This window comes from Danio rerio, chromosome 3 (assembly GCF_052040795.2).
Source record: "Danio rerio strain M-AB ecotype USA chromosome 3, GRCz13ab, whole genome shotgun sequence".
NCBI classification, from domain to species: domain Eukaryota; kingdom Metazoa; phylum Chordata; class Actinopteri; order Cypriniformes; family Danionidae; genus Danio; species Danio rerio.
Window position 1 is genome coordinate 35,159,551 of NC_141023.1, and position 22,651 is coordinate 35,182,201.

The window sequence follows — 22,651 nt, forward strand, 5'->3', positions numbered from 1 at the left end:
GGCTAGAACGAAAGCAAATTTAAACTTTTTAAAAACATTTTAAGGTCAAAATTATTAACCCCTTTAAGCTGTATTTTTTTAGTAGTCTACAGAACAAACCATCATTATACAATAACCTACCTAATTAACCTAATTAAGCCTTTAAATGTCACTTTAAGCTGTATAGAAGTGTCTTGAAAAATATCTAATCAAATATTATTTACTGTCATCATGGCAAAGATAAAATAAATCAGTTATTAGAAATGAGTTAATAAAACTATCATGTTTAGAAATGTGCTGAATAAATCTGCTCTCCGTTGAACAGAAATTGTGGGAAAAAATAAATGGGGCTAATATGTCTGACTGTATGTTCTTAAAGGTTTTTTTACTACTGTGTTGTTGATCTGCACATGTGCAGGTGTTATGGTGCAAGCAAATTAAAAGAAATGCATAGACCTAAGTCTGGAGGGGGTCGAAATAAAGGTGCCTCAAAAGCATGTATACAGTAAAGTACAGATACAATGTATTATCAAGTCATTTGATCAAGGTATAACGACACCACCACTTTCAAAATAACATTTTGTGTATTGACAGTGACAGCTGACATGAAAGAGAACTTCATTTACTACTCGTACAGCACGCTACCTGACAGCTTGTTTTCTAAGAAGACTGAATATGAGGAGTTTTTAAAAGGCATGCAGAGGTTTTGTTTGTTGTTAGAATGGGGTGAGGAACAGAAACTCATTTAATTTAAATAACTTGTTTGAAGTTATGCTTTCACCCAAAAGGGCCAATTATAGTGTTGCATCATAAATCATCTGTAAGGGTTTTTAAGATGGGTCCTTAATAATACATTTGTTTTCCAAATATGCAAAGATATATATTGCATTAAACGTTTTGACCATCGTCATAGTGCACATACACAAAACCAACAGGTTATTGCCTTAATTAGTTGCAAAAAAATGTACAAACAAGATAATAATAAAAGAAATAACTGAAAAACCTCACATGAGACACATTTGTAGTTCTATTTTTTTCACTGTAGCCTAGCCATGAAGTGTAGTCAGAACATTAATATTTGTCTATTTTTGGAGCTGTTGTGTGGCTTTTATGGTTCACCTTAACCTATACATATAACAATGGCTGTTCACATTATTTAAGCGCTGTAGCTGAAATGCCTTTCTCTAAAAGTCTTAATATTAAAAACCTTGTAGGACGGACACACCAGCTGCGAGTGCACTGCAGTGCCATCGGTCACCCCATAGTGGGTGATTATACCTACAGTCTGCGCACTGACAACAGTCCGTATCGCATGATGCTGCACGCCTACTTTCTGCACATTCCCCTCCACAACGAACCCATCCACGTCACCGCGCCAGATCCGTTTGTACCCAGCCTTGATGCTAAATGGGCTCCTCAAAGATGTGTGAACATTCTGGAGGATTTACTGAAGAATATTTTAACTAAACCGCAAGCTGAGATGCAAGAAGAGGCCGAGCCGGAGCACAGAACGAGCAGCCCAGTGGAGAGTGAGGAGCAGCGGGCACAGTGTCAGCAGTGGTTATGTGAATGGAGTCTGGACTGACTAACTGTTGCCATGTTTTACCAGTAGCAGAAGTTATGCCGCAATGTGCCCAGCTCCATTGGAAATCCTTTACTCTTTCTTTTTTAAATTGACTAGGCAGAGCTCCTTCAAATTTGAATAGAAAAGAAACTTGAGGTGGACAGGAGTGTTTACCGTTTGCCCCCCATGCTTATGTCAAGCTCCGCTACTGTTTTTAAAGTTTTTTAATATATATTTTTTGAATTGCGTTTGTTATGTTTACCAAGGCTGCATTTACTTAATCATAATCTTATTAAAGTGCTGCAGGTGTGATGTCAAAACCAGAGTGTCTTAATTTGTCACTGGTTCCTTCAAGATTTTCATATGGGTTTTATATACACTTGTGAGTAATGTATGTGGTAGAAGTATTTTGACAGTAGTTTACAGTTTCATCAACATAAAGTGTAATTGTAAAGCTTTTGCACTCCTATAAGTAAATTTCATGTATTGAATCAAGTCCCATAGTTGCATAAAATTTACATCAAGTAATTTTAACTTGGTCATTTGAAGTTCACTCTGCAATACTTTGAGTGGGAGTAAAATACTTTTAAAGATTTGCTCTCAACGTGCCATTTTGGGAAGGAAATGCACTTTATAGATCATTAAACAGAAAGTTACTACAAGGAAACAATAAAAGCAGCAATGTAATAGATGTAGAAAGTAACTTAAATGCCCCAGTGTATGATGGAAATATCACTGTCAGAAAGTTAAGTAGATTATACTTAAGTTTATTACTATGAATTTTTTTTCTTTAAAAAAAAATTTAAACAGAACAAAGAATTACAAGTAAAATGTACTTAAACTTTTAAACTTCACTTTTAAACACACACGCACATTTTTAAATAATCCAAAATTAAATGTTGAAACATTTTTCTTAATATATATATATATATATATATTAACATTTTATCTTGAACATTTTATTTTAGCTTATTTTCAAATGTTGTCTTTGATATTTACCTCAGAGAAAATGTTAAAATGTTAAATATAGTCAAATAATATGTTTACCACCCAGACCTTTAGTAAAATAAAAAAAAAAACATTGAAACATTTTGAGTCAGTGATTAATTAATATTTCAGCTTTTCACATCACAATTGCTGCACAAATGTAAACTATTCCTGTAATGTCAAAGTAAAATTCTTTGCAGCTATTACGCCAAACCTTTGTAACATTATTTATGTCTTTAGTATTACGTTTGATAAATGTGAGGAGTTCTTAATGAAAACATCTATTATAACAAATCCTGCTGAGCCTCAGCTTTTTAACAGCACTTAACCAAAGCATGGCAGCAACCTTTTAAAAATCTTTTCTAATGATCTTAACCTCGTTGAAATGCAAGTATGCTATGTATACGTTTGGCTTTATTCATTGTATGAATGCATAACTGTGTGGTTTTTAACATGTTTTGCTTTTAAAGCAACAGAGATTTTAAATAGTTATTCACAGTATACATGAATGAACTTTCTTAATTTCTGAACTGGCAATATGTGAATCATGTTTGTGGAAATTCATTGCTTCTAATCAAATGAACAGTCCCTACCTCAAAAACTGAAAATGTTGCTTTGGAAAGTCCTTTGTCAGCTTGTTCCTTACCTGTTAGCTGATATGATAAAAATGATTCTAGAATTTATAGTTAGGATATTAACTGATTTTCATGGGCGAAATCTAGTCATTTAAATTGATCCTCAGAATCCTACCATGTGTTTGTGTTCATACTTTGACCAGCAGCCTGATTTTAAAGTGACCTTTGTGTGAGATGTGCTTCTTACACTGTTACATTATTAACAACAAACAGTGAAGCTTTTTGCCTACCTTCCCAATAAGCCAACATCTCCCAAAACATGCTGTGATCCCTTAAAATGAATCCATATAAACCGATGTGTTAAAAAAAAACATTTATTTCCATCTGTAATCTGGCTTTGCATACAGAAAATGTTTAGTGTTGAAGAAATGGTACAGTTTAATAAATAAAGGCCCTTCAGTCTAACAGCTAATCACTGCGTTGTGATATTTTGTCCTAGCCAGTGGCATTAGATGCTTTAACGTAAATCTAAAAACACTGACATGACAAGCAGAAATGAAATGGTGTTTTGTGTATAATTCACTTATTTTATATTCTATGTTTACAAAGTCACGATTATAGCATGAGGATTTCTTTTGAGACATTTGTTTGAGATCTACAACTGTAATCCAGAGGGATAAGGGCGTGTTTGGGAAATATAATTCCATATTAGTTCCTTTGGTCCCAGAATGCAAGTGCGCGAGACACAAACTGAAGTGCGGTCCTAGATCTGGCTGAGAGGGAGGAATTTCTGGTAGTAACTCTTGGTGACGTCGATCATCAGTTCTTGTGTGCATTCAGGGAGCTCTCCTGAAAATAAACCTGAAATCAACCAAGGAGATCAGAGGTTAAAATACAAAGTAGCATTAATTAAATGTTAAATTAAATGGTTGGCATAATACAAATGATAACAAATTCAAAACCGCTACATTTACAATTATAACAGGAATAATACAGTAAATAAGTAGTAAAATGTTCAACAAATTACAATCAATGAAAATAAAGTAAATCTATACTCTAACACACACCTGGACAGCCAGAGAATACTGTAAATGGGGGCACCACTGTCTCTGGGGGAAGGACAGTGTTATCCAGAATCTTACAGCAATCTTTCAAGACACAGCGGCGACCCTACAATGGAAAAAAAAATACATCTCATTCAAGTACAGACCGGCCAATATTTCACATTCCTAAAACAAAAGGGAGGATACTATAGAAGCTTGTTTCTGACTTGTAACTGAGTTTATGCATTACATTTTTGAGTTACTGTTAGTTTTTTTTTAGGCCTGTAAATCATTGGTTTTAAATTAATAATACGGTTACTGTGCAAATCAAGGCTTATTTAAGCAATTACATAATATTTTAAGATCAAATAGATGCTGTTTGGTTTTCATCTGCAATAACTGATGTGTATATTTGTTCTCATTCTCTTTATACTGCTGGTTAGTTGGGTTGGACTGTTTTCTCTCCATAAGCAAACCACTCTGGAGTGTTTTCAATCAGCTGAGAACACATTGCAAACTATTTTTACTGCACATTTAAATGCTGTTTTCACATATGTCTAAACAAATCTCACATTTGTACTTTACTATGCTGATTAGTATAAATGTCTTAGCTTTGAGATTTCTTGACAGAATTTTTCCAGTACACCAACAAGTGCCTAGAAAGTAGGCTAGTGTACATTTCCAGAGGTTTTTTGTAATCATTCAACCCTTGGTTTTGCATGTATGGTCCTATATTTCAGTCTTACAAAACACATTAAATGGGTTGAAATTCTAGATTTTACTTTTATTAAGTAAAGATCATGTTCCATGAGTATATTTCTAAATATTAATATATAAAAAAGTAAAGACTTTTTTTTTTGCCATTTGCCATTATTTGGAGTACGTAGATAATATGTAGACAGGAAACAAAGTTGGAGAGATGGAGAAATCAGATTCGAACTTTGGATGCCCGTCCCACTAGGCCATAGGTGCCGAAGAAATTCAGTTTTTGATTAGTAATATGCACTGCTAAAAAGAACTTGATGTGAAGAGTTTTAAAGATGATTTTTCTCAGCATTTATATTTTCTTGAATCATCAGATTAGGATCAGATTTTCCAATAGTTCCATCTCAGCCAAATATTGGCCTATCCTAACAAACTTTGAGATTTAAATTTAGTATGAGATTTACATTTATCCATTTAGACACTTTTATCCAAAGTGACTGACAAACAAGGGACTAGGGTTGGGCGATGTCGACCAATTTGGCAACGTAAGATGTGTAATGTGAAACATCGCGATGGAAGATGGCATCGTCATCATGTGAAAAATAGGGCGAGGAGGGATCCGGGGGTGAGAAGGGTGCGTGACTAATTTGAGGAGCGAATCATGAAGGACCAAATCATCAGGAGATGCAAAAATCAAGAAAAAAAGCTACAGCTACAATCTACTTTTATACCAATGGTAAAATAGGTTTCCTTAGCACGGTATGAAATCTAGACAACTTGTTACTTACAATCACACAGTTCTTGCCAATGTGGACGTACGATCCTATCTGTGCAGCGTTGACGACACAGTCCTCCTCTATGAACACATGGTCCCCAATGTGCAAGGGGAAGAACGCTACACTGATGTACAAGAGGAACAAACAATTATACAAATTCAGTTTTAGCAGAGAGAATGCAGATGTAGAGTCAGCAGCAAAACTCACCCTTTGCTGAACTTTTTAAATGGCGGTCTGATCACACTGCGACTTTTGATGACACAGTGACGCCCAACTCTGACATTGGCCAAATCTCCTCTGATGATACAGTCGTTCATCACAATCGTCTGAAACAAATTACATCACTTTTAGACTTTAAGGCACCTCAGGCAGTTTTGAGATTTGAAGCTTTTTGGCTCGTCATAAAGTGTTTTTCACTCAAATGTTAATAAAACACCCAAAGTACACTTTTAAGGTTTGTTTTATAATAATTTATTAATTTGTAGACTTTAAATAGAATGTATATTCAAACCGCAACTTTATTCATATCTGGAACATTCTACCATTTTCACTTTTAAAAAATGCGACAGGACCTGACCTTTAAGCTTGTCCTCCTCAAGAAATCATACAAAACAAGCAAAACATCATACAATTCAATGATAAAACGCATCCTTGATCACTGTCAGCTTCTTCTCCATCAAATGATGTCACTTCCTCCGAATGTCATAGCATTAAAGGTGTATTGCACACATTTTATGTTAAGCTTAATGCAAATGTGACAGGACTGACAAAACCATGGGGGTAACTGTACATTTATTTGTATGAAATATTTGTGGTATTTATTTGTATAATTTATTTATAATTTCATGTTTTAATAAATTGATGTGAACAATAACAACTTAAACTTGCTATTTCTGAAGTATTTTGTTTTCTAAATACCAGTTTTTAGCACAAAAAAACTATTAAACCTGTAGGATCAATCGGGCTGAGGACAAGGACAATAAGAGAGTTTGTACGTTTGTAAAGTGTTTAAATGAAGAACAAAAATCTGAGAACCAAATGAATGACTTATTCCTTTACAGAACAATTTGCAGAAATCAACCATCAGTCCATTTTAGACATTTTTGGAATGAAGTACTCTTTATTCACTGTATTTACGTTTTTATTTCAGGGACAGATAATGCACGTTTCTGGTTGATTGTCCCATAAATACTCAATTGTTGTTTACATAAGGATGTGTACATACCTTATTATAGACATGTTATTCTTAAATATATCTAATTCTTAATAATATCGTTGGCTATTCGCAGACAAAAATAAACATAATAAAACAGTAAAACTCACTTTGCCATTGAGGACGATGTTTTGACTGCCGCAAAGAACTGACTGTCTGCTGACTTTGTTTCCTGATGCCTGGAGAGATCAAAACATTGAGCATTACCATCACATGACGACCCAGCACTAGATTCATCTGGATATTTCCATAAACAACACGTGCAACTCATACAGACTGGTAAGCCATTACGACAAACTAACGCTATTTGTAAGTGAAAAAAATCAGTTTATGATGAAAGACACATTCTGTTTGCACAAACTATCCGTCCAGATCATTCTCGGTCATTTACTTAAAACCGCTTGATTCAGCTGAAGGATATTGTTGATTTCATGAACATACCGTCTCGATGTATTCTGCCTTATTATATAATATTTCACACAGCTCCATCTCTGCACAATGATGTTGTTAGCGAAGCTCTTAAGAAATCCAGGCAGCTGTCAACCGCTCCCTCTCTATTTCCGCTTCCGGTTTGTACCCAGACATCTTTGCCTAGACATCACTTGTAGAGCATCGAACAAGAGGCAAAAAAATATTTTGAAGTCTTTTTTACATTTCATTTCTTTGCCGTATACAAATAACATATAAATGATACCTTTTATATGTAATATTTTTTATTTGCAATATGCTAATTTTAACAATTAAAAACTGAAACAGATCATGCAATCTACATGTAAGAAACAGAAAAATGCGAACACTGCAAATGTTTTGTTACATCATTTTAAGATGTGTTTGCTTTTTATTAAATTAGATCTTCGTTGTAAGTCATGGCTGCTATTATTTTCTCAATAAAAACATTAATAATATTTACAATGTGTTTTTTTTTTTTTTTTTTTTTGCTTAACATTTCCAATCAAATGCATCACAAATATTACAATAGGATATTCACATTTTAGCACAAATCATGTACGTAAAAGGAGGGAAAAAACTAACAAAGAACAAAAGCGGATATACATAACAATTACGACAGAGAAGAGGAGTTTTGTTTTTGGAGTATTGATAGTCCTTTAAGAGTTTCAAAATAAATTTTTTAATCAGCCTTCAATTGGGAGATGTTAGGCTTTCTCTCCGACCATTTACTTTTGTGTTTATGAAACGTCCCTACTAATATCAAAAGATTAAACATAAACAACAGATTCTTATCTACATCCGTTTTTGTCTACGTAAAATATGGCATCTCTTTTCTTTATATTAATTCTATGACCACTCAGTATTAAATAGACATTCAACATCAAAGCAGAAATATTTCACATGCATACAATCAAAACCAAGTGCATTTCAGTCTCAACAACTATTCCGAAACACAAGATTCAACAAATATTGTGAGACTAAGAAAGTTAGTAAAATCTACTTTAAAATGATACATAAATTATATCAAACCAACCAATTTCTTAAGAGATATAAAGTTGATCTTTCTGCATTACAGTTAAAGTCAGAATTATTAGCCCCCCTCCGAATTTTTTCTTTTTTTATATATATTTTCCAAATGATGTTTAACAGAGCAAAGAACTTTCACAGTATGCCTGATAATATTTTTTCTTCTGGAGAAAGTCCTATTTGTTTTATTTCGGCTAGAATAAAAGCAGTTTTTCATTTTTTAAACACAATTTTAAGGTCAAAATTATTAGCCCTTTAAGCAAATTTTTTCGACAGTCTACAAAACAAACCATCATTATACAATAACTTGCCTAATTACCCTAACCTGCCTAGTTAACCTAATTAACCTAGTTAAGCCTTTAATCTTGGTCCTTGAAATCTTGGAAAAATTTATGAAAAGGTTCAAAGCACCTAAAGTGACCCATATTAAAGTAAATTTTAATACTAGTTAGGCTATTTTTTAATCATAAAATTTCAAAATGTACTTTTTTGCAGAAGAGACTAGACAAATCGTCAAGCTCAAAATTTTTAATCTTATTATTATTATTATTATTATTATTATTATTATTATTATTATGGCCAAGTTGTGACTGAGGAAAGAAAATGACAATAGGCTACATTTAAAACTTTAACTCCTTTTTTTCTAATGATAAATGACATAATAAATTAGTTTTTAAAAATAAGTGTTTTGATTGTATTTCTTTATTCTATATTTTGAGCAAAGGTTTTTGGTGCATCATAAAGTGTTGTTATGATGACCATCTGACAAACTAATCAGCTAAAAAGGGTGCTTAAAATGTTACTAAAATGCAGTATTTAAACTTCATAATTCAATAGAAAATGAGGCAAATAACTGCAAAACTTCACTTTTTGAGAAAAAAGAACCACCCCTTTCACAAGACTAGCTACAGGCCTGAATAAACTAAAAATATAGAAACAATGTTTTTGCTACATTAACCATAATTGAATTATAGTATTTGTTGTAAAATTGTATATAGATGGATTTCAGTTTGCCATAAAATTATATATATATATATATATATATATATATATATATATATATATATATATATATATATATATATATATATATATATATATTCAAAATAACCATGTTTTAATTTCTGAAGAATAAAAAATGATATATCCTGCTTGTTGTTAATAACCCTGTTTCAATGACAACAAACAGAAACAAAATGTTATTAACAATTGTCATTTTGAACAAAACTCTGTAATTAATTTATTTACAGATTATTTTCATAATTTCAAGAATCTTGAAGAATATAATGGAAGGATTATAATTTTTTTCAAGAATATAAAAAAAATGAAAAACATATAATTATATATTTACATACAGTTGAAGTTAAGATTTATTACCCCCCCCCCCTTGATTTTTGTTCTTTTTTAAATGTTTCCCAAATTATGTTTAATTTGTTTTATTTTGACTTGAACAAAAGCAGTTTTTATTTTTTTAAACACCATTTTAAGGTCAAAATGATTAGTCCCTTTAAGCTATATATTTTTCGATAGCCCACAGAACAAACCATTATTCCAAACCATAATTTCAAAACCATTAGATTTTGTTATTCTTTAATGATTTCTAGTGTTGTTTTTATTTTCAGCAGGTTCAAGCGGTCTCTTCATTTTCCCCATACAGCAATTTAGTTAGTTCAACCTGCAATTTATGACCTCTTTAACCGCAAGATGGCGCTGCGGCACCGTTTCGCAGTTTTAAGGACACTGACTCCCGCAATACGTAGGCGGCATTTTAAAACGTGCCTCATTAATCCACACATCCTCAGCGTCTCTGTGCTCGTGGGCTCAAAGACCACCCACGTTGGCCAGTTGATGAGCTGCGAAAAGTTTGCATCCAAGTGAATTGAACGTTTGCTATGTAGCAACAAGTTAGTAGGTTATACACTCCAAACAGCCTAGAATAAAACCAAAAGGAGGCCTTATCAGTTTTAGCGCACACTGTGGATTTAGTCAAATATTATATTTGATCAAATATTTATGATTTAACTACATATTTTAAAGGTACACTTAAAACCAAAATAACAATTTACTAATTATTTGCTCCTCAAGTGGTTTCACAAGAAAACCGGAAGCCATTGCCCTACTGGAAAAAACAGCTTAAACCAGCCTTTGCTGGTTTTAGCTGGTCAACCAGGCTGGTTTTAGAGGGGTTTTGGCCACTTCCAGGCTGGTTTCCAGTCATTTCCAGCTTTCTCTTAGCTGGTCAGGCTGGGAGATGACCAGCTAAAACCAGCTTGACCAGCCTAGCCAGACTGGGAGCCCAGCAAAAACCAGCTATGTCCAGTTTAAACCAGGCTGGTCAAGCTGGTTTTAGCTGGTCATTTTCCAGCCTGACCAGCTAAGACCAGGCTGGAAATGGCTAGAAACGGCTGCAAACCAGCCTGGAAGTGGCCAAAACCCATCTAAAACCAGGCTGGTCAACCAGCTAAAACCAGCCAACCAGCTTAGGCTGGTTAAAGCTGTTTTTTATCAGCAAGGTGGCTATGCATTGTGGGAAGAAAACAAACAAACAATATGGTTACTGGTTTTAATCATTCCTTAAATCACCTTTTTTTGTGTGTGTTCAACAAAACAAGCGTGCTCAAACATGTTTGAATTAGCTGGAGGTTGAGTAAATGATGGCAGCATTTTCATTTTGGGGTGAACTGTCCATTTATTGTTCTTATATTATAAATTCTGTCAGCACTGCAGTAGGCTATTTGTGTTTACTCATGTACTAGAAATAGCCTCCTGAATACACACGCACAGCCCCCTCACCTTGACTGAATGTGCTCAAGCAAACGCAGCGTTGTGTAAGACGCTCCTGTAATCCCTCACTGGCCACATCTGTCTGCTAGAAATTCACTTATAGTTATACAATACCGCAGATCAGTTGCCACACAATGTCACAGCAGAGGTCACGTTGACATTATATTGATTGGTTATGTGATTCTTTTTCATTGCGTTCATTGATGGTCCATTGGCTCTCCAGCAGAAACAGTTAAGTGTAAAATCTATTTTTACAGTACAAGCCCAGGCTGAGGAAATATGGTGATGATTGGCTGCTGGCGTCTGCGTGGGAGGATTTGAGTCCTTTTCAATAGATTTACATCAGAAAAAAAAAGCTGTTTATATGTGTCTAGATGCCTTTATCTTGTTGAATATCTGCTTGAAGGGCCGTTGTCATCACCAAATGTGGTTATTTTACTCTCACACTCAAACACTTTCTACGGTGCAGCATAAACTATTTTCGTAGTTTTCTGAATCATGCTTCTCTTAGCAGTGAAGTTCTCATCGCTAGCTGAGCTAAAAATAGTTCAGGGGTCACAGAGTCTAGGGAATGTGCTTTTAGGTACTTTGTGTGTGCGTGTGTGTGGAACTGTGCAGTAAGATATGTGGAGATTTGCCATCATAGTCATCAGAGTTTGAGTTCAGTTTGGCTTTATATAATACACACAGATCCAGCCTCCATGTCTGTGGGTTGTTGAGAAGAGGAGCTAGTGGAGTCAGGACTGTTTGTTCTGCTTGTGCTTAAAGAGAAAAAAAGAAACTGGAGGCAGTGATATAGCGGCCCTCTTTTCTCTATGTCCTTTAATTGTTATTTCTTTCTCTCCTGAGTCTGAGTTTGATGGGTTTGTCTCTGCTGAGTGGTTATGTAATGCTTCCTGTTTTGGGAGAATGTGATCTAATGCCATCTCTCTCTGCTACTGTCATATGTGTTAAATTACCCTGGTGTAATGCCGATTTACAGTGGAGGTAGGCATGACATGATGTATGCAGGAGGTATATAAGTTATATGGTTTAATTGTTTACGGTCTGCTTTTTATGCTGTTTTTTAATGTTAAAAAATTATCTATTATCTATATACTATATATATTTAAAGTAAAACAGTATAATTTATTCATTCATTTTCCTACTGCTTAGTCCCTTTATTCATCAGGGAATTGCCACAGTGGAATGAACCACCAACTTATAGTAATATTGTGATCTATAATTACAATTTAAAGGGCACCTGTGATGAAAATCAACTTTTGAACGCTGTTTGGGCAGAAATGTGTGTAGGTATAGTGTTTCTACAACCTTATTGGAGTGATATAAAGACAATAAGTCTATTTTTTTTAAATGTCCTGACGTTAAAACAGGATTTAAATCCCTCCCATTTTAAGGCCCATCACAACGGGTTTCCTCGCCCATCGAATTGATTGACAGCTGCATATTAACATGTCTCCGTAGTAACGTGTATAATCATATTCACAAGAGAGGACGTGCGCAAAGTAACTGGTATGATGATCATCAATCATCATCAAATGTGATCAAGTTTAAAACATTTTTAACGATTTAAATCGATTTCACAATCTTTATTTCATCACCACAGCCGTATGTCAGCACAATTATAAAAGAAGCTTCATTCCCAGTTTGTGGACATTAAATCAGGTTTATTTTGTACATTAACATAACGGATATCCATACAGCAGTGGATATTAATGTGTATCCTGTCACGTTTGCTCGCAACAACAGTGCAAAGTTAAAGGCGTGCTATGTGTGTGTGTCTGCTGTGGGTTTGTGCGTAAACTTTGTAACGACATTGTGTGTGACTCATTGCAACTCCACAACAAATACATCAAATAATCATTAGCAAAGTTTTTACTGTAGTATTTCTCACCAACGTTACGTGAGTTCTGCTTCCCTCGTATCTGTCACTTTGTTTTTTATCTGACACAGCCGAGATGGAGATTAAGGCACACTTTGACAAGCACGTTGGAACGGTGGACAGGGAGAACTAGCATTAAAGGCACAGGCCACAAAAACAGCTTCAGTGTGTCCAGAGCAGAAAATCCCAATATTCTGAAAGGTATAATAAATAATCTGATGGGTGTTTTAAACTCTAATATGCAGATTTTTTCTGATGAAATTTTGATGGGGCAGCACAGTGCTAACCTCAATGGTTAGCGCTGTGGCCTCACAGCAAGAAGGTGACTATTTGGGTCAGTTGACGTTTCTGTGTAGAGTTTGCATGTTCTTCCCATGTTGGTGTTAGTTTCCTCTGGGTGCTCCGGTTTCCCCTACAGTCCAAAGACATGCGGTACAGGTGAATTGGATGAACTGAATTGGCTGTAGTGTATGTGTGTGAATGCAAGAGTGTATGGGTGTTTCCCAGTGCTGGGTTGCGGCTGGAAGGGCATCCAATGCGTAAACCATATCCTGGAATTGTTAGCGGTTCATTCCACTGTGCTGACCCCTGATAACTAAAGGGACTAAGCTGAAGGAAAATTATTGAATAAATGATGAAAGTTGAAAATAACTGAATTCATTTGAAATAAAATAAAATAAATAATAAAATTGAAATAAATAATAACTAATTGCTAGACATTTTAAATGTCTATACTGTCACTTTTGATCAACTTTTGTACTTCTTGATGAAAAACCGACTTTAAATATTAAAAAGTATGAACATTTCAGTAATAATCGAAAATGAAATTCTAAGCTGTTTTTAATGTGGATGTTTTCTTGTTCATACGTAAAATAGTTCTTTATTTGTAATATGTTCATTTCTGTTTTTAGCAACTATGATTAATTCAAAACTAAGATAAGGAGATTTTGTCTGAAAAAAAGGGGTTCAAGGCAACTATGATATTCTGAACATCCAATTATTTGGATAATTTCATGATAAAAGGGGCATGAAAATGAAGGTATCAGATTATTATTATTAATATTATTATTATTATTATTATTATATCAGTATGCTTCTCTTAATATATATGATGCTGGCATATTCTGAATTTCCATCTTTAAATGTCAATTACAAATGCACACTATTACACCTACATGTAACGCCAAATTCATTAATACTTGGCCATGACTCTGACATATAAAGCCAAATCCTATGTCCAATTACCTTTCTATACAAATGCAACAAGATGATTAAGGGCATGTTCTTCATCCAACAGTAATTAATAGCAACCAAATTGCAGAAACATTCCCCTTAAGGGCCTTGTTATACATAACGAAAGATCAAGTTGTCTAGACTATTAGTGTAATTAGCTTCAGCACCTCTATGTATTGATTAGGCACCTCTGTCTCTTTCAGGATCTTAATTTCATCTGACAAAAAATACAAAATCCATATATGCGAATTGTTACAATTAGGGATTAATTACTGGACCGATGTTTGCTAACCGCCACAGGGTTCCGATTAGAGAACTTGGAGTCAGTATTAGATGATATATGTAGCTTTAATGATTGCTGAGATGGACAAATGCAAGGTTTCTGAGAACAATAAAGAACAAAAGAATTACAAATTAATTACTGAAACATTCTTATACAAATAACAAATAAACTGAAATATATCTTAGTATACAAAGTATCAAGTGTACACATATTCCTTTGTTAATACAAATTATAATGATCATCAATTTACACTTTCAATGATCAGCGTCTCATATTACTGAGCACAATTCACGGGCAATGAACAGATCGCGATAGTAAACAGATTGTGCATAATAAACACATTTAAACTGCTAAACAGTGTTTGCTGTTGATTCAATCGTCAAATAACAGTATATAAGCAAATAACATTAAACTTACTTTTTCTGTCACTCATACATTGTCCCAATAATGCGTGCAATCGAGCGAACTTTCCAGACGGAATGGCTGATGCAACACTAAAGCACGATGCCTGTAATCAGTTCACTAAATGTCCATATGTGATCAAACAGTGTCACCTTGAGGCGTACTTGGTGTACTGCATGCTCATACTCTCTGACAGGCATACATGGAGAATTCGTAACAGCCGCCCCCACATTTGAGTAGCAAATGTGTATATCAAGAGAATTCTTTATGCTGACTGATCTTTAGCACTGTCTGGCAGCCCTGGTAGGGGAATAAGTCGTGCCACAGGACGAGTGTAGACTTTATCCTTTACTTGAATTTCGACTGCTCGTACTTTGCCGTCTTGACTCGGAAAGAGCTTCAGCACTCGTCCCACAGGCCAGTCTGCACGTGGTAGATTAGGATCTACTATCATTACCACAGTCCCTAATGCAATGGCTTCCTTTTGTTGCTGCCATTTGTAGCGAGATTGAAGTGCTGGCAGGTAGTCTCGCAAGAAATGAATCCAGAAATGCTCTATGATATTTTGACAATGCCTCCATCTTCGTCGTCCTATAGTTTCAGGAGCATAAACGGCTTGCGGCAGGGAAGCATCCCGCCGCCCCATGAGGAGCATGTTTGGGGTTATAGGATCGGGGTCAGCGATGTCAGCTGAAACATATCCAAGAGGCTTGGAGTTAATGATACCTTATACTTCAACAAGGATGGTGTGTAGCACATCCTCTGGTAGAGGTTGAGTTCCCACAGCAACCTGGAGTGCATTCTTGATGGAGCGAATCTCCCGCTCCCATACACCTCCGAAATGTGGAGCATTAGGTGGGTTGAATTTAAACTCAATCTGGTAACTTGCCAGCTGCTGTTGAAGCTGTGTTTCCATTTCCTCAAAGGCTGCTCTCAATTCCGCATCTGCCCCTCGAAAATTAGTGCCTCGATCTGAGAGAATCTCCACTGGTCTGCCTCGCCGTGCAATGAATCGACGGAGGGCAAGTAAGAAAGCATCCGTATCCATTGAATTGAGCAGATCCAAGTGTACTGCACGGGTTGTTAAACACTTGAAAATCACTCCCCATCTCTTCTCATGGCGCCTGCCAATCTTAGCAATGAATGGCCCATAGCAGTCAATGCCCGTTGAGTGAAATGGTGGAGAAAAGATACGGAGGCGAGCTGATGGTAGGTCTGCCATTTGAGGAATTCTAGGGCGAGCTCTCCATCGTTGGCACTCTGTGCATTGAAGCTGATGTTTCTTTATAGCCTGCCGCCCCTTCAAGATCCAATACTGCCTCCTGATCTCTGCGAAGACTCTCTCAGATCCACTATGCAGCAGGCGCTCGTCATAGTCTTTGATTAGAAGGGCAGTGGCAGGATGACGTGAGTCGAGCACTATAGGATGGATCTCAAAGTCACTGATCGGCTGCATCCGTCGTAGCCTCCCTCCTACTCTGATAAGGTTAGTTGCCTCGTCCAGCTCTGGTGCTAAGTGCCTGAGCCTGCTGTTGATGCGAACGGGCTGGCCTGTCTTAAGTGAGGTGAGCTCCTCTGGAAAGCTGCTTGCTTGGCATGCTCTTAGAAGGGTGAGTTCAGCTGCACGGTAACTATTGCTTGGCTGAGTTTGATCAGGCTCTCCTGTACCCTGACATTGGAGGCGGACAGCTTCGACTAGGTCCTTCCATGATGTGAACTGACTTGCATCTGGCACACTGTCCTGCTGTTGTACCGATGCTAAGTTGCAGAGTGTTATATTTCTCAGTTCATCTGACTGGAGTAATGGAGCAGTATGTGGTTTCTCTGGCCAACAGTCAGGAGCTTGCAACAAAAAGGATGGCCCTTTACTCCACCTGTTGGGGGTAGCTAGATCTAGAAGTTTCTTTCCTCTTGTCAAGTCATCCGCTGGATTATTCAGCGTATCCACATAACGCCAGGCTCGCAGATCTGTAAGTTCTTGTATCTCTGATACACGAGCACCAACGAATACCTTAAATCTACATGACTCTGATTGCAACCACTCTAGAACTGTCGTGGAGTCTGTCCACAGTGTAGTCCTTTGCCGTGTGACTGACAATTCTGTCTGGATCAGATTGGCAAGCTGCGCTCCTGCCAGCGCTGCACACAACTCCAGTCGTGGCATAGTCTGTTGTCGTTTAGGGGCAACCTTTGATCTGGCCATGATGAATGATACATTGGTAGCACCACCTTGTGTGGATGAGAGGTAGGCTACTGCTCCGTACGCCTTCTCAGAGGCGTCACAGAAAACATGAAGGTGGTGTTCAGTGTTGGGCTGATCCATTCCATCTGGGAGATAACTACGAGGGATTGAGATGGCACTGATATTTGGCAATTCACTCTCCCATTGCTTCCAGGATTCACATAGATCTAGAGGGAGATCTGGATCATCCCAGTCTCTCCTCTTTGCCCACAGCTGCTGCACAAGAACTTTAGCTCTGGTTAGGTATGGCGTAAGGAACCCTAGCGGGTCGTACTGACTGGCCAGTATCTTATAAATTGTGCGCATGGTCAGAGTTGAGTGCTCAATGGGTCGATATCTGTAGCCCAGTGTATCTGAACTACAGTTCCAGCAGAGTCCTAATGCAGGCTCTCTCTGATCACTCCGATTATGCTCTAGCCACAGCTCCATGTCCTTAGACCTGGCTTCAGGGGGTAGGTGAGCCACAACTGATGATCGATTGCTAGCCCATTGTCTGATATCAAATCCACCATCAGCTAGTAAACTACGCAAGTCATCAACTCTAGCTTGGGCTGCTGCAGCATTGGGGTGACTCTCCAAACAATTATCAACATAGAAGCTGCGCTCGACTGACTCAATGAGACCTGGAGTGCTGCGTGGGTGTTCTCTGACATGCCTCTGCAATGCGTAGATAGCGCAGCAGGGACTACTTGTTGTCCCAAAAGGTAGCACCTGCCATTCATATATCTCTGGTGAGGCTTCCTGCTGTAAGTCCCTCCAAAGGAACCGTAACAACGGAGTGTCCTCAGGCAACAGGTGGACCTGGTGGAACATTCCTCTTATATCCCCACTGATTGCCACTTGATGTTGCCGGAATCGCAGTAGGACCCCAATTAGAGAAGGCCCCAGGTTCGGACCTGGCAGTAACTGATCGTTTAGGGAGGTGCCCTTGTATACGTGGGAACAATTGAACACTAGCCGTGCTTTATCATTATGATAAACGAGATGATGTGGCAGATACCAGGACTCCTCTGAGTTTTCAGCTTCCACTGCAGTAATCTGCTTCACATAGCCAGCCTGAATCAGCCTATTCATTTCTCCCTTATAAGCAGCTGCTTTCTCCGGCTGATCTCGGAGTCTCTTTTCTGTGTTACGTAGATTGGCTAGTACCGACTCTTTAGGAGCTCTCAGCTTAGGAGCTTCTGCTGGGCGTAAGAGTGGGGTGGCATAACGTTCCACATCATTAACCAATATTCTGCACGTTTTAGTATCAAGAATCTTGATGGACTCTTGGTCTTGTCTAGAGCGAATTACAACCTTCTCGCTGCGGTATGGTAATGAGTCTAATTGCCACAGTCTTTCCACATCTCTATAAAGTGTGTCATGTGCTGCTGAGGCAGTAAAGAAATAGCTCTGAGTCATTGTGGTACCTTTGTTTGGGAGGCCTTCTGGGCCTTGAAGAGCCCAGCCCAGCTTTGTGCGAACTGCAACTGGTCCCATCTGATTGCTGGCTTGAACTGTCTTCTCCGCTGTGATCAGAGTGCTATTATCTGACCCAATCAACAACAAGGGTTGAACATTCTTGAAAGGCTGCAGTGGAAGATTCCTTAAGTGTGCATATTTGTGTTGGAGAGCCTTTATAGGGTAGCTCTGCTCCACCAGATCTAAACCAGCAGCAGTAAATGCATTTTGAATCCTATATCTGGTTCCAGAATTGAGCATGGAGGACACATCAAAGGTAACAATCGAACCAGTAAGGAATGTAACATCAGGGCGAATAGTACGTAAGGCTAAGGTTTCTTTCTTACCCTCCAGCTGCAGCTTTTGAGCTGCTGTGGGCAGCAGCATGGTTCGTTCTGTCCCATCATCAAGTATAGCGAATGTCTCGATGGTCCTGTCCTCGTTATGCAGCAGCACTGGCACCACTTTCAGCAAGACTCGACCTGAGGAGTTAGAAGGGGTGAGATAGATTCTGCTACTCAGTGCAGTTGTCTGCTTAGCTTTGGATCGCTTCTCTGCAGCTCCATGGAGCACTTGAAGGTGTATTTCTCCGCACATACCGCAGGGTTTTCTCAGATTACAGCTCTCTGGAGAATGAGAACGACCACACTTCCAACATCGTTTTCCCTCTACTATCCACTGCATGAGATTATCTGCTGACTGCTCCTTAATATCTGAGCACTGTGTTATGTAGTGATCTTTACTGTGGCAGAACAGACAATGCACTTTGGATTTTCTCCACTGAGGGGGCTGAGACTCCGGCTTAGGAGCTCTATTGCTTTGGGATTCTACCCCATGGTAGACTAAAGTACTCTGACCTCTAGGTCGCGTTGAAGTTCTCCCATGTGCTTGGGGGATAAACTTTTCTTTCTGATAACGTTCAACTAGCTTATTGGACAGGCGCTGCTGCTGAGCTTTACCTTGAAGCCAGCCAGAGAAGTCTCTGAGGTTATATGGGTTGAGACTGGAGACATTCAGATTACCTTGTATCTGCAAATATTCAATGAAGTTGTCTCTGAGATACTTAGGGAGTTTGCTGAGGAGCCTATCTACATGGGAACAGCAGCTGAGTTCAATACCTCTGGATCCTTCCAGAGATAACAGCATACTCACAAGAAGGTGAACTCTTAAAGCAAATGACTGGAAGCTACTAGCATCACCAACTTTAACATCTGGAGCATTCAGAATAGCTGCAATTTCGCTCTGAGCTAACTGATGAGGCTGTCCATAATGTAACTGAAGAGCTTGTATTGCTGATGTATAAGGATGAGCTTCATGTCGGCATGATTGGCCGATCATTTGAGCCTCTGGGAGTTTGAGATGCTCAAGCAGCACGTGATACTTGTATTTCTCTGATAGTTCTGGATGTGAATCTAGTAGATTGTCTAATGCCAGTTTTAGATTGGCGAAATCCCTTTCATTGTCTGCAACAAAATCTGGAATTGAAGGCTTCGGTGCTCCATACAGGGGCATATGAACTGGGGGAGCTGCACGATAGTCAATAGGCTGTGGCCATTCATTTGAGTGCACTGCATACGGCTGGTGATAAGCACTACGGTAATCAGGCTGTGCTGAATAGGCATAATGATCGCCTGGATGGGCTACAGAAGGCTGCATGTGAGGCACTGTAACGGGATAATTTATGGCCCATTGCTGTTGGGGCAGTCGAGGAGCATCCTCCAGGCCTGAGGACCTTATAAGTTTGGGGGGTGACTGATGTCCATATTGTACAGGTGTACGTATTTGTATCTGTGCTGCGTCTGGGTCAGCGTGCAGTCGTGGAGACATGAAATATGATGATGGCATAGAGTGAATGGAACTCACATTGTGTAATGGAAGCGTCTGCGATGCAGGCGGGGCTATGTTAGTAGACTGGACTACATTAGGTGTATTAGGAGTTACCGGTGCTGATGAGATAGGAGGGAGGTCAGATCTCTTCTGTTCTGGGCTCATTAATGCAGGCTGAGATGCTAAGTAAATAGCTGGTATCTTTGATGAGTGTTCAGCAGTCGAGGAAATGTGAGGAACAGACTCCTGGGAATGTGCTCCCTTCTGTATGGCTGCGCCTGCACCTTGTACTATAAGGCTGTCGGCTTCCTCTTCACGTAGGAATGCATTAATTCGCTGCATCATATCCTGTCGACGCTGCTGCCTTTTCTCATAAAGAGACAATCTGCTTGTGAGCTGTGCGATCTCATTTGATTCCTCCTGCTCCGCTGCGGAGAGGTTCTCCATCAGTTCTCTCAATGAAAGTTCTTTATTTGACTGAATTTGCTCTGATTTACTTATGGGAGCGAGCGTAGATGATGCCAATATATCTCCAACTACATTCGCTGCAGAAGTGCTTGCTGGAAGACAACTAGGAAGATTGATATCTAAAATATAGTTTTCCAGATGCGCAGGAAGTGTACGTAGCCTCACTGACCTCTGAACTGGACTGGAAGAGTTTGCTTCAGATACTGACATGTCTGTAGTAGTTAGCATCCGGCTCGAAGGACCATGTTACAATTAGGGATTAATTACTGGACCGATGTTTGCTAACCGCCACAGGGTTCCGATTAGAGAACTTGGAGTCAGTATTAGATGATATATGTAGCTTTAATGATTGCTGAGATGGACAAATGCAAGGTTTCTGAGAACAATAAAGAACAAAAGAATTACAAATTAATTACTGAAACATTCTTATACAAATAACAAATAAACTGAAATATATCTTAGTATACAAAGTATCAAGTGTACACATATTCCTTTGTTAATACAAATTATAATGATCATCAATTTACACTTTCAATGATCAGCGTCTCATATTACTGAGCACAATTCACGGGCAATGAACAGATCGCGATAGTAAACAGATTGTGCATAATAAACACATTTAAACTGCTAAACAGTGTTTGCTGTTGATTCAATCGTCAAATAACAGTATATAAGCAAATAACATTAAACTTACTTTTTCTGTCACTCATACATTGTCCCAATAATGCGTGCAATCGAGCGAACTTTCCAGACGGAATGGCTGATGCAACACTAAAGCACGATGCCTGTAATCAGTTCACTAAATGTCCATATGTGATCAAACAGTGTCACCTTGAGGCGTACTTGGTGTACTGCATGCTCATACTCTCTGACAGGCATACATGGAGAATTCGTAACACGAATACATAAACATATAAGGACATTAACATGAAGTGCTTTTGTATGTGAAAAACAATGGACACCTTTAAGGTTTTTTCAGCACTGAGTGTCCTGTCCTTGCTTTGGTGCTCCACAGTGAGGTGACCTGATTTTGCAGGCGCTGAGGGACAGGCCTTTCTCTGTGGAGGTTAAGACAGCCCGTCTGAGTCAAACTCCTTACCTCAGCTGCATTTATGAGCTTCAGCACACCACAGCAGCCTGTCCCTGCTATAAAACATCATATGGATGACTCTCGCACTCTCAAATAAAGGTTTAAAAGCTGTCACCAAAGCAGTACCTTGTCAAAAAGTATACATTTGTACATTGTAGGAACTTATATATACACTTTAGAAATTGAAATGTACATTTAGGGTACTAAAATGTGTAGCTTTTGAAATGATACTGCCTTTTATGCCATTTACACTTGTGCATTTTCATTTTTAAATGCATATGTTTTGTCACAGTTACATCTGGCTTCCACGCCACTCCTAAATGTTTGACCTGCAAAAACAGCATTTTAAAAACTTTAAGGACCCCATTTTAGTTTGGAAATGCTGCTGTTCTGTTTCAGTATAGATGGACTGAAACGCACACTTTAAAAAAATTAAGCCGCGTCTATCCACAATCTCTCCCTGACTATTGCATAATGTTACGATTCATCAATATGACACGTACAGAACTTGTAGACTGCAAGTACATATATATGGTTGAAATATATGCATGCTTAGTGAGTGTGAATGGTCACATATCATGGGTTTTAGACTGTGTAGTGTGGACTTTTTTTCTTTTAGTGCAGATGATGTGACATAACATAAGACTAAACCAAAGAGCATAGAATCACCAAGAGGCGACAC

General features: G+C 38.0%; 2 protein-coding genes across 4 annotated transcripts in view; one reads left to right on the forward strand and one right to left on the reverse strand.

Annotated features, from left to right (window-relative positions):
* The window catches only part of rpusd1 (RNA pseudouridine synthase domain containing 1), a 72,230-nt gene that overhangs the window by 5,674 nt on the left and 43,905 nt on the right, over positions 1 to 22,651 (forward strand). Inside the window, 1 exon segment of one of the 3 annotated variants that reach the window (NM_001076753.1) lies at positions 1,194 to 2,092. The exons of the other annotated variants lie outside the window; for them this stretch is intronic. Coding sequence (NP_001070221.1) covers positions 1,194 to 1,564 — 371 coding nt within the window. The 3' untranslated portion in view covers positions 1,565 to 2,092. 3 annotated transcript variants of the gene reach the window in all.
* dctn5 (dynactin 5) lies at positions 3,468 to 7,402 on the reverse strand. Its single transcript, NM_001002497.1, is given in 6 exon segments — positions 3,468 to 3,966; positions 4,173 to 4,275; positions 5,642 to 5,753; positions 5,837 to 5,955; positions 6,953 to 7,021; positions 7,284 to 7,402. Coding segments are annotated over 6 exon segments (549 nt in total). The 5' UTR covers positions 7,332 to 7,402; the 3' UTR covers positions 3,468 to 3,868.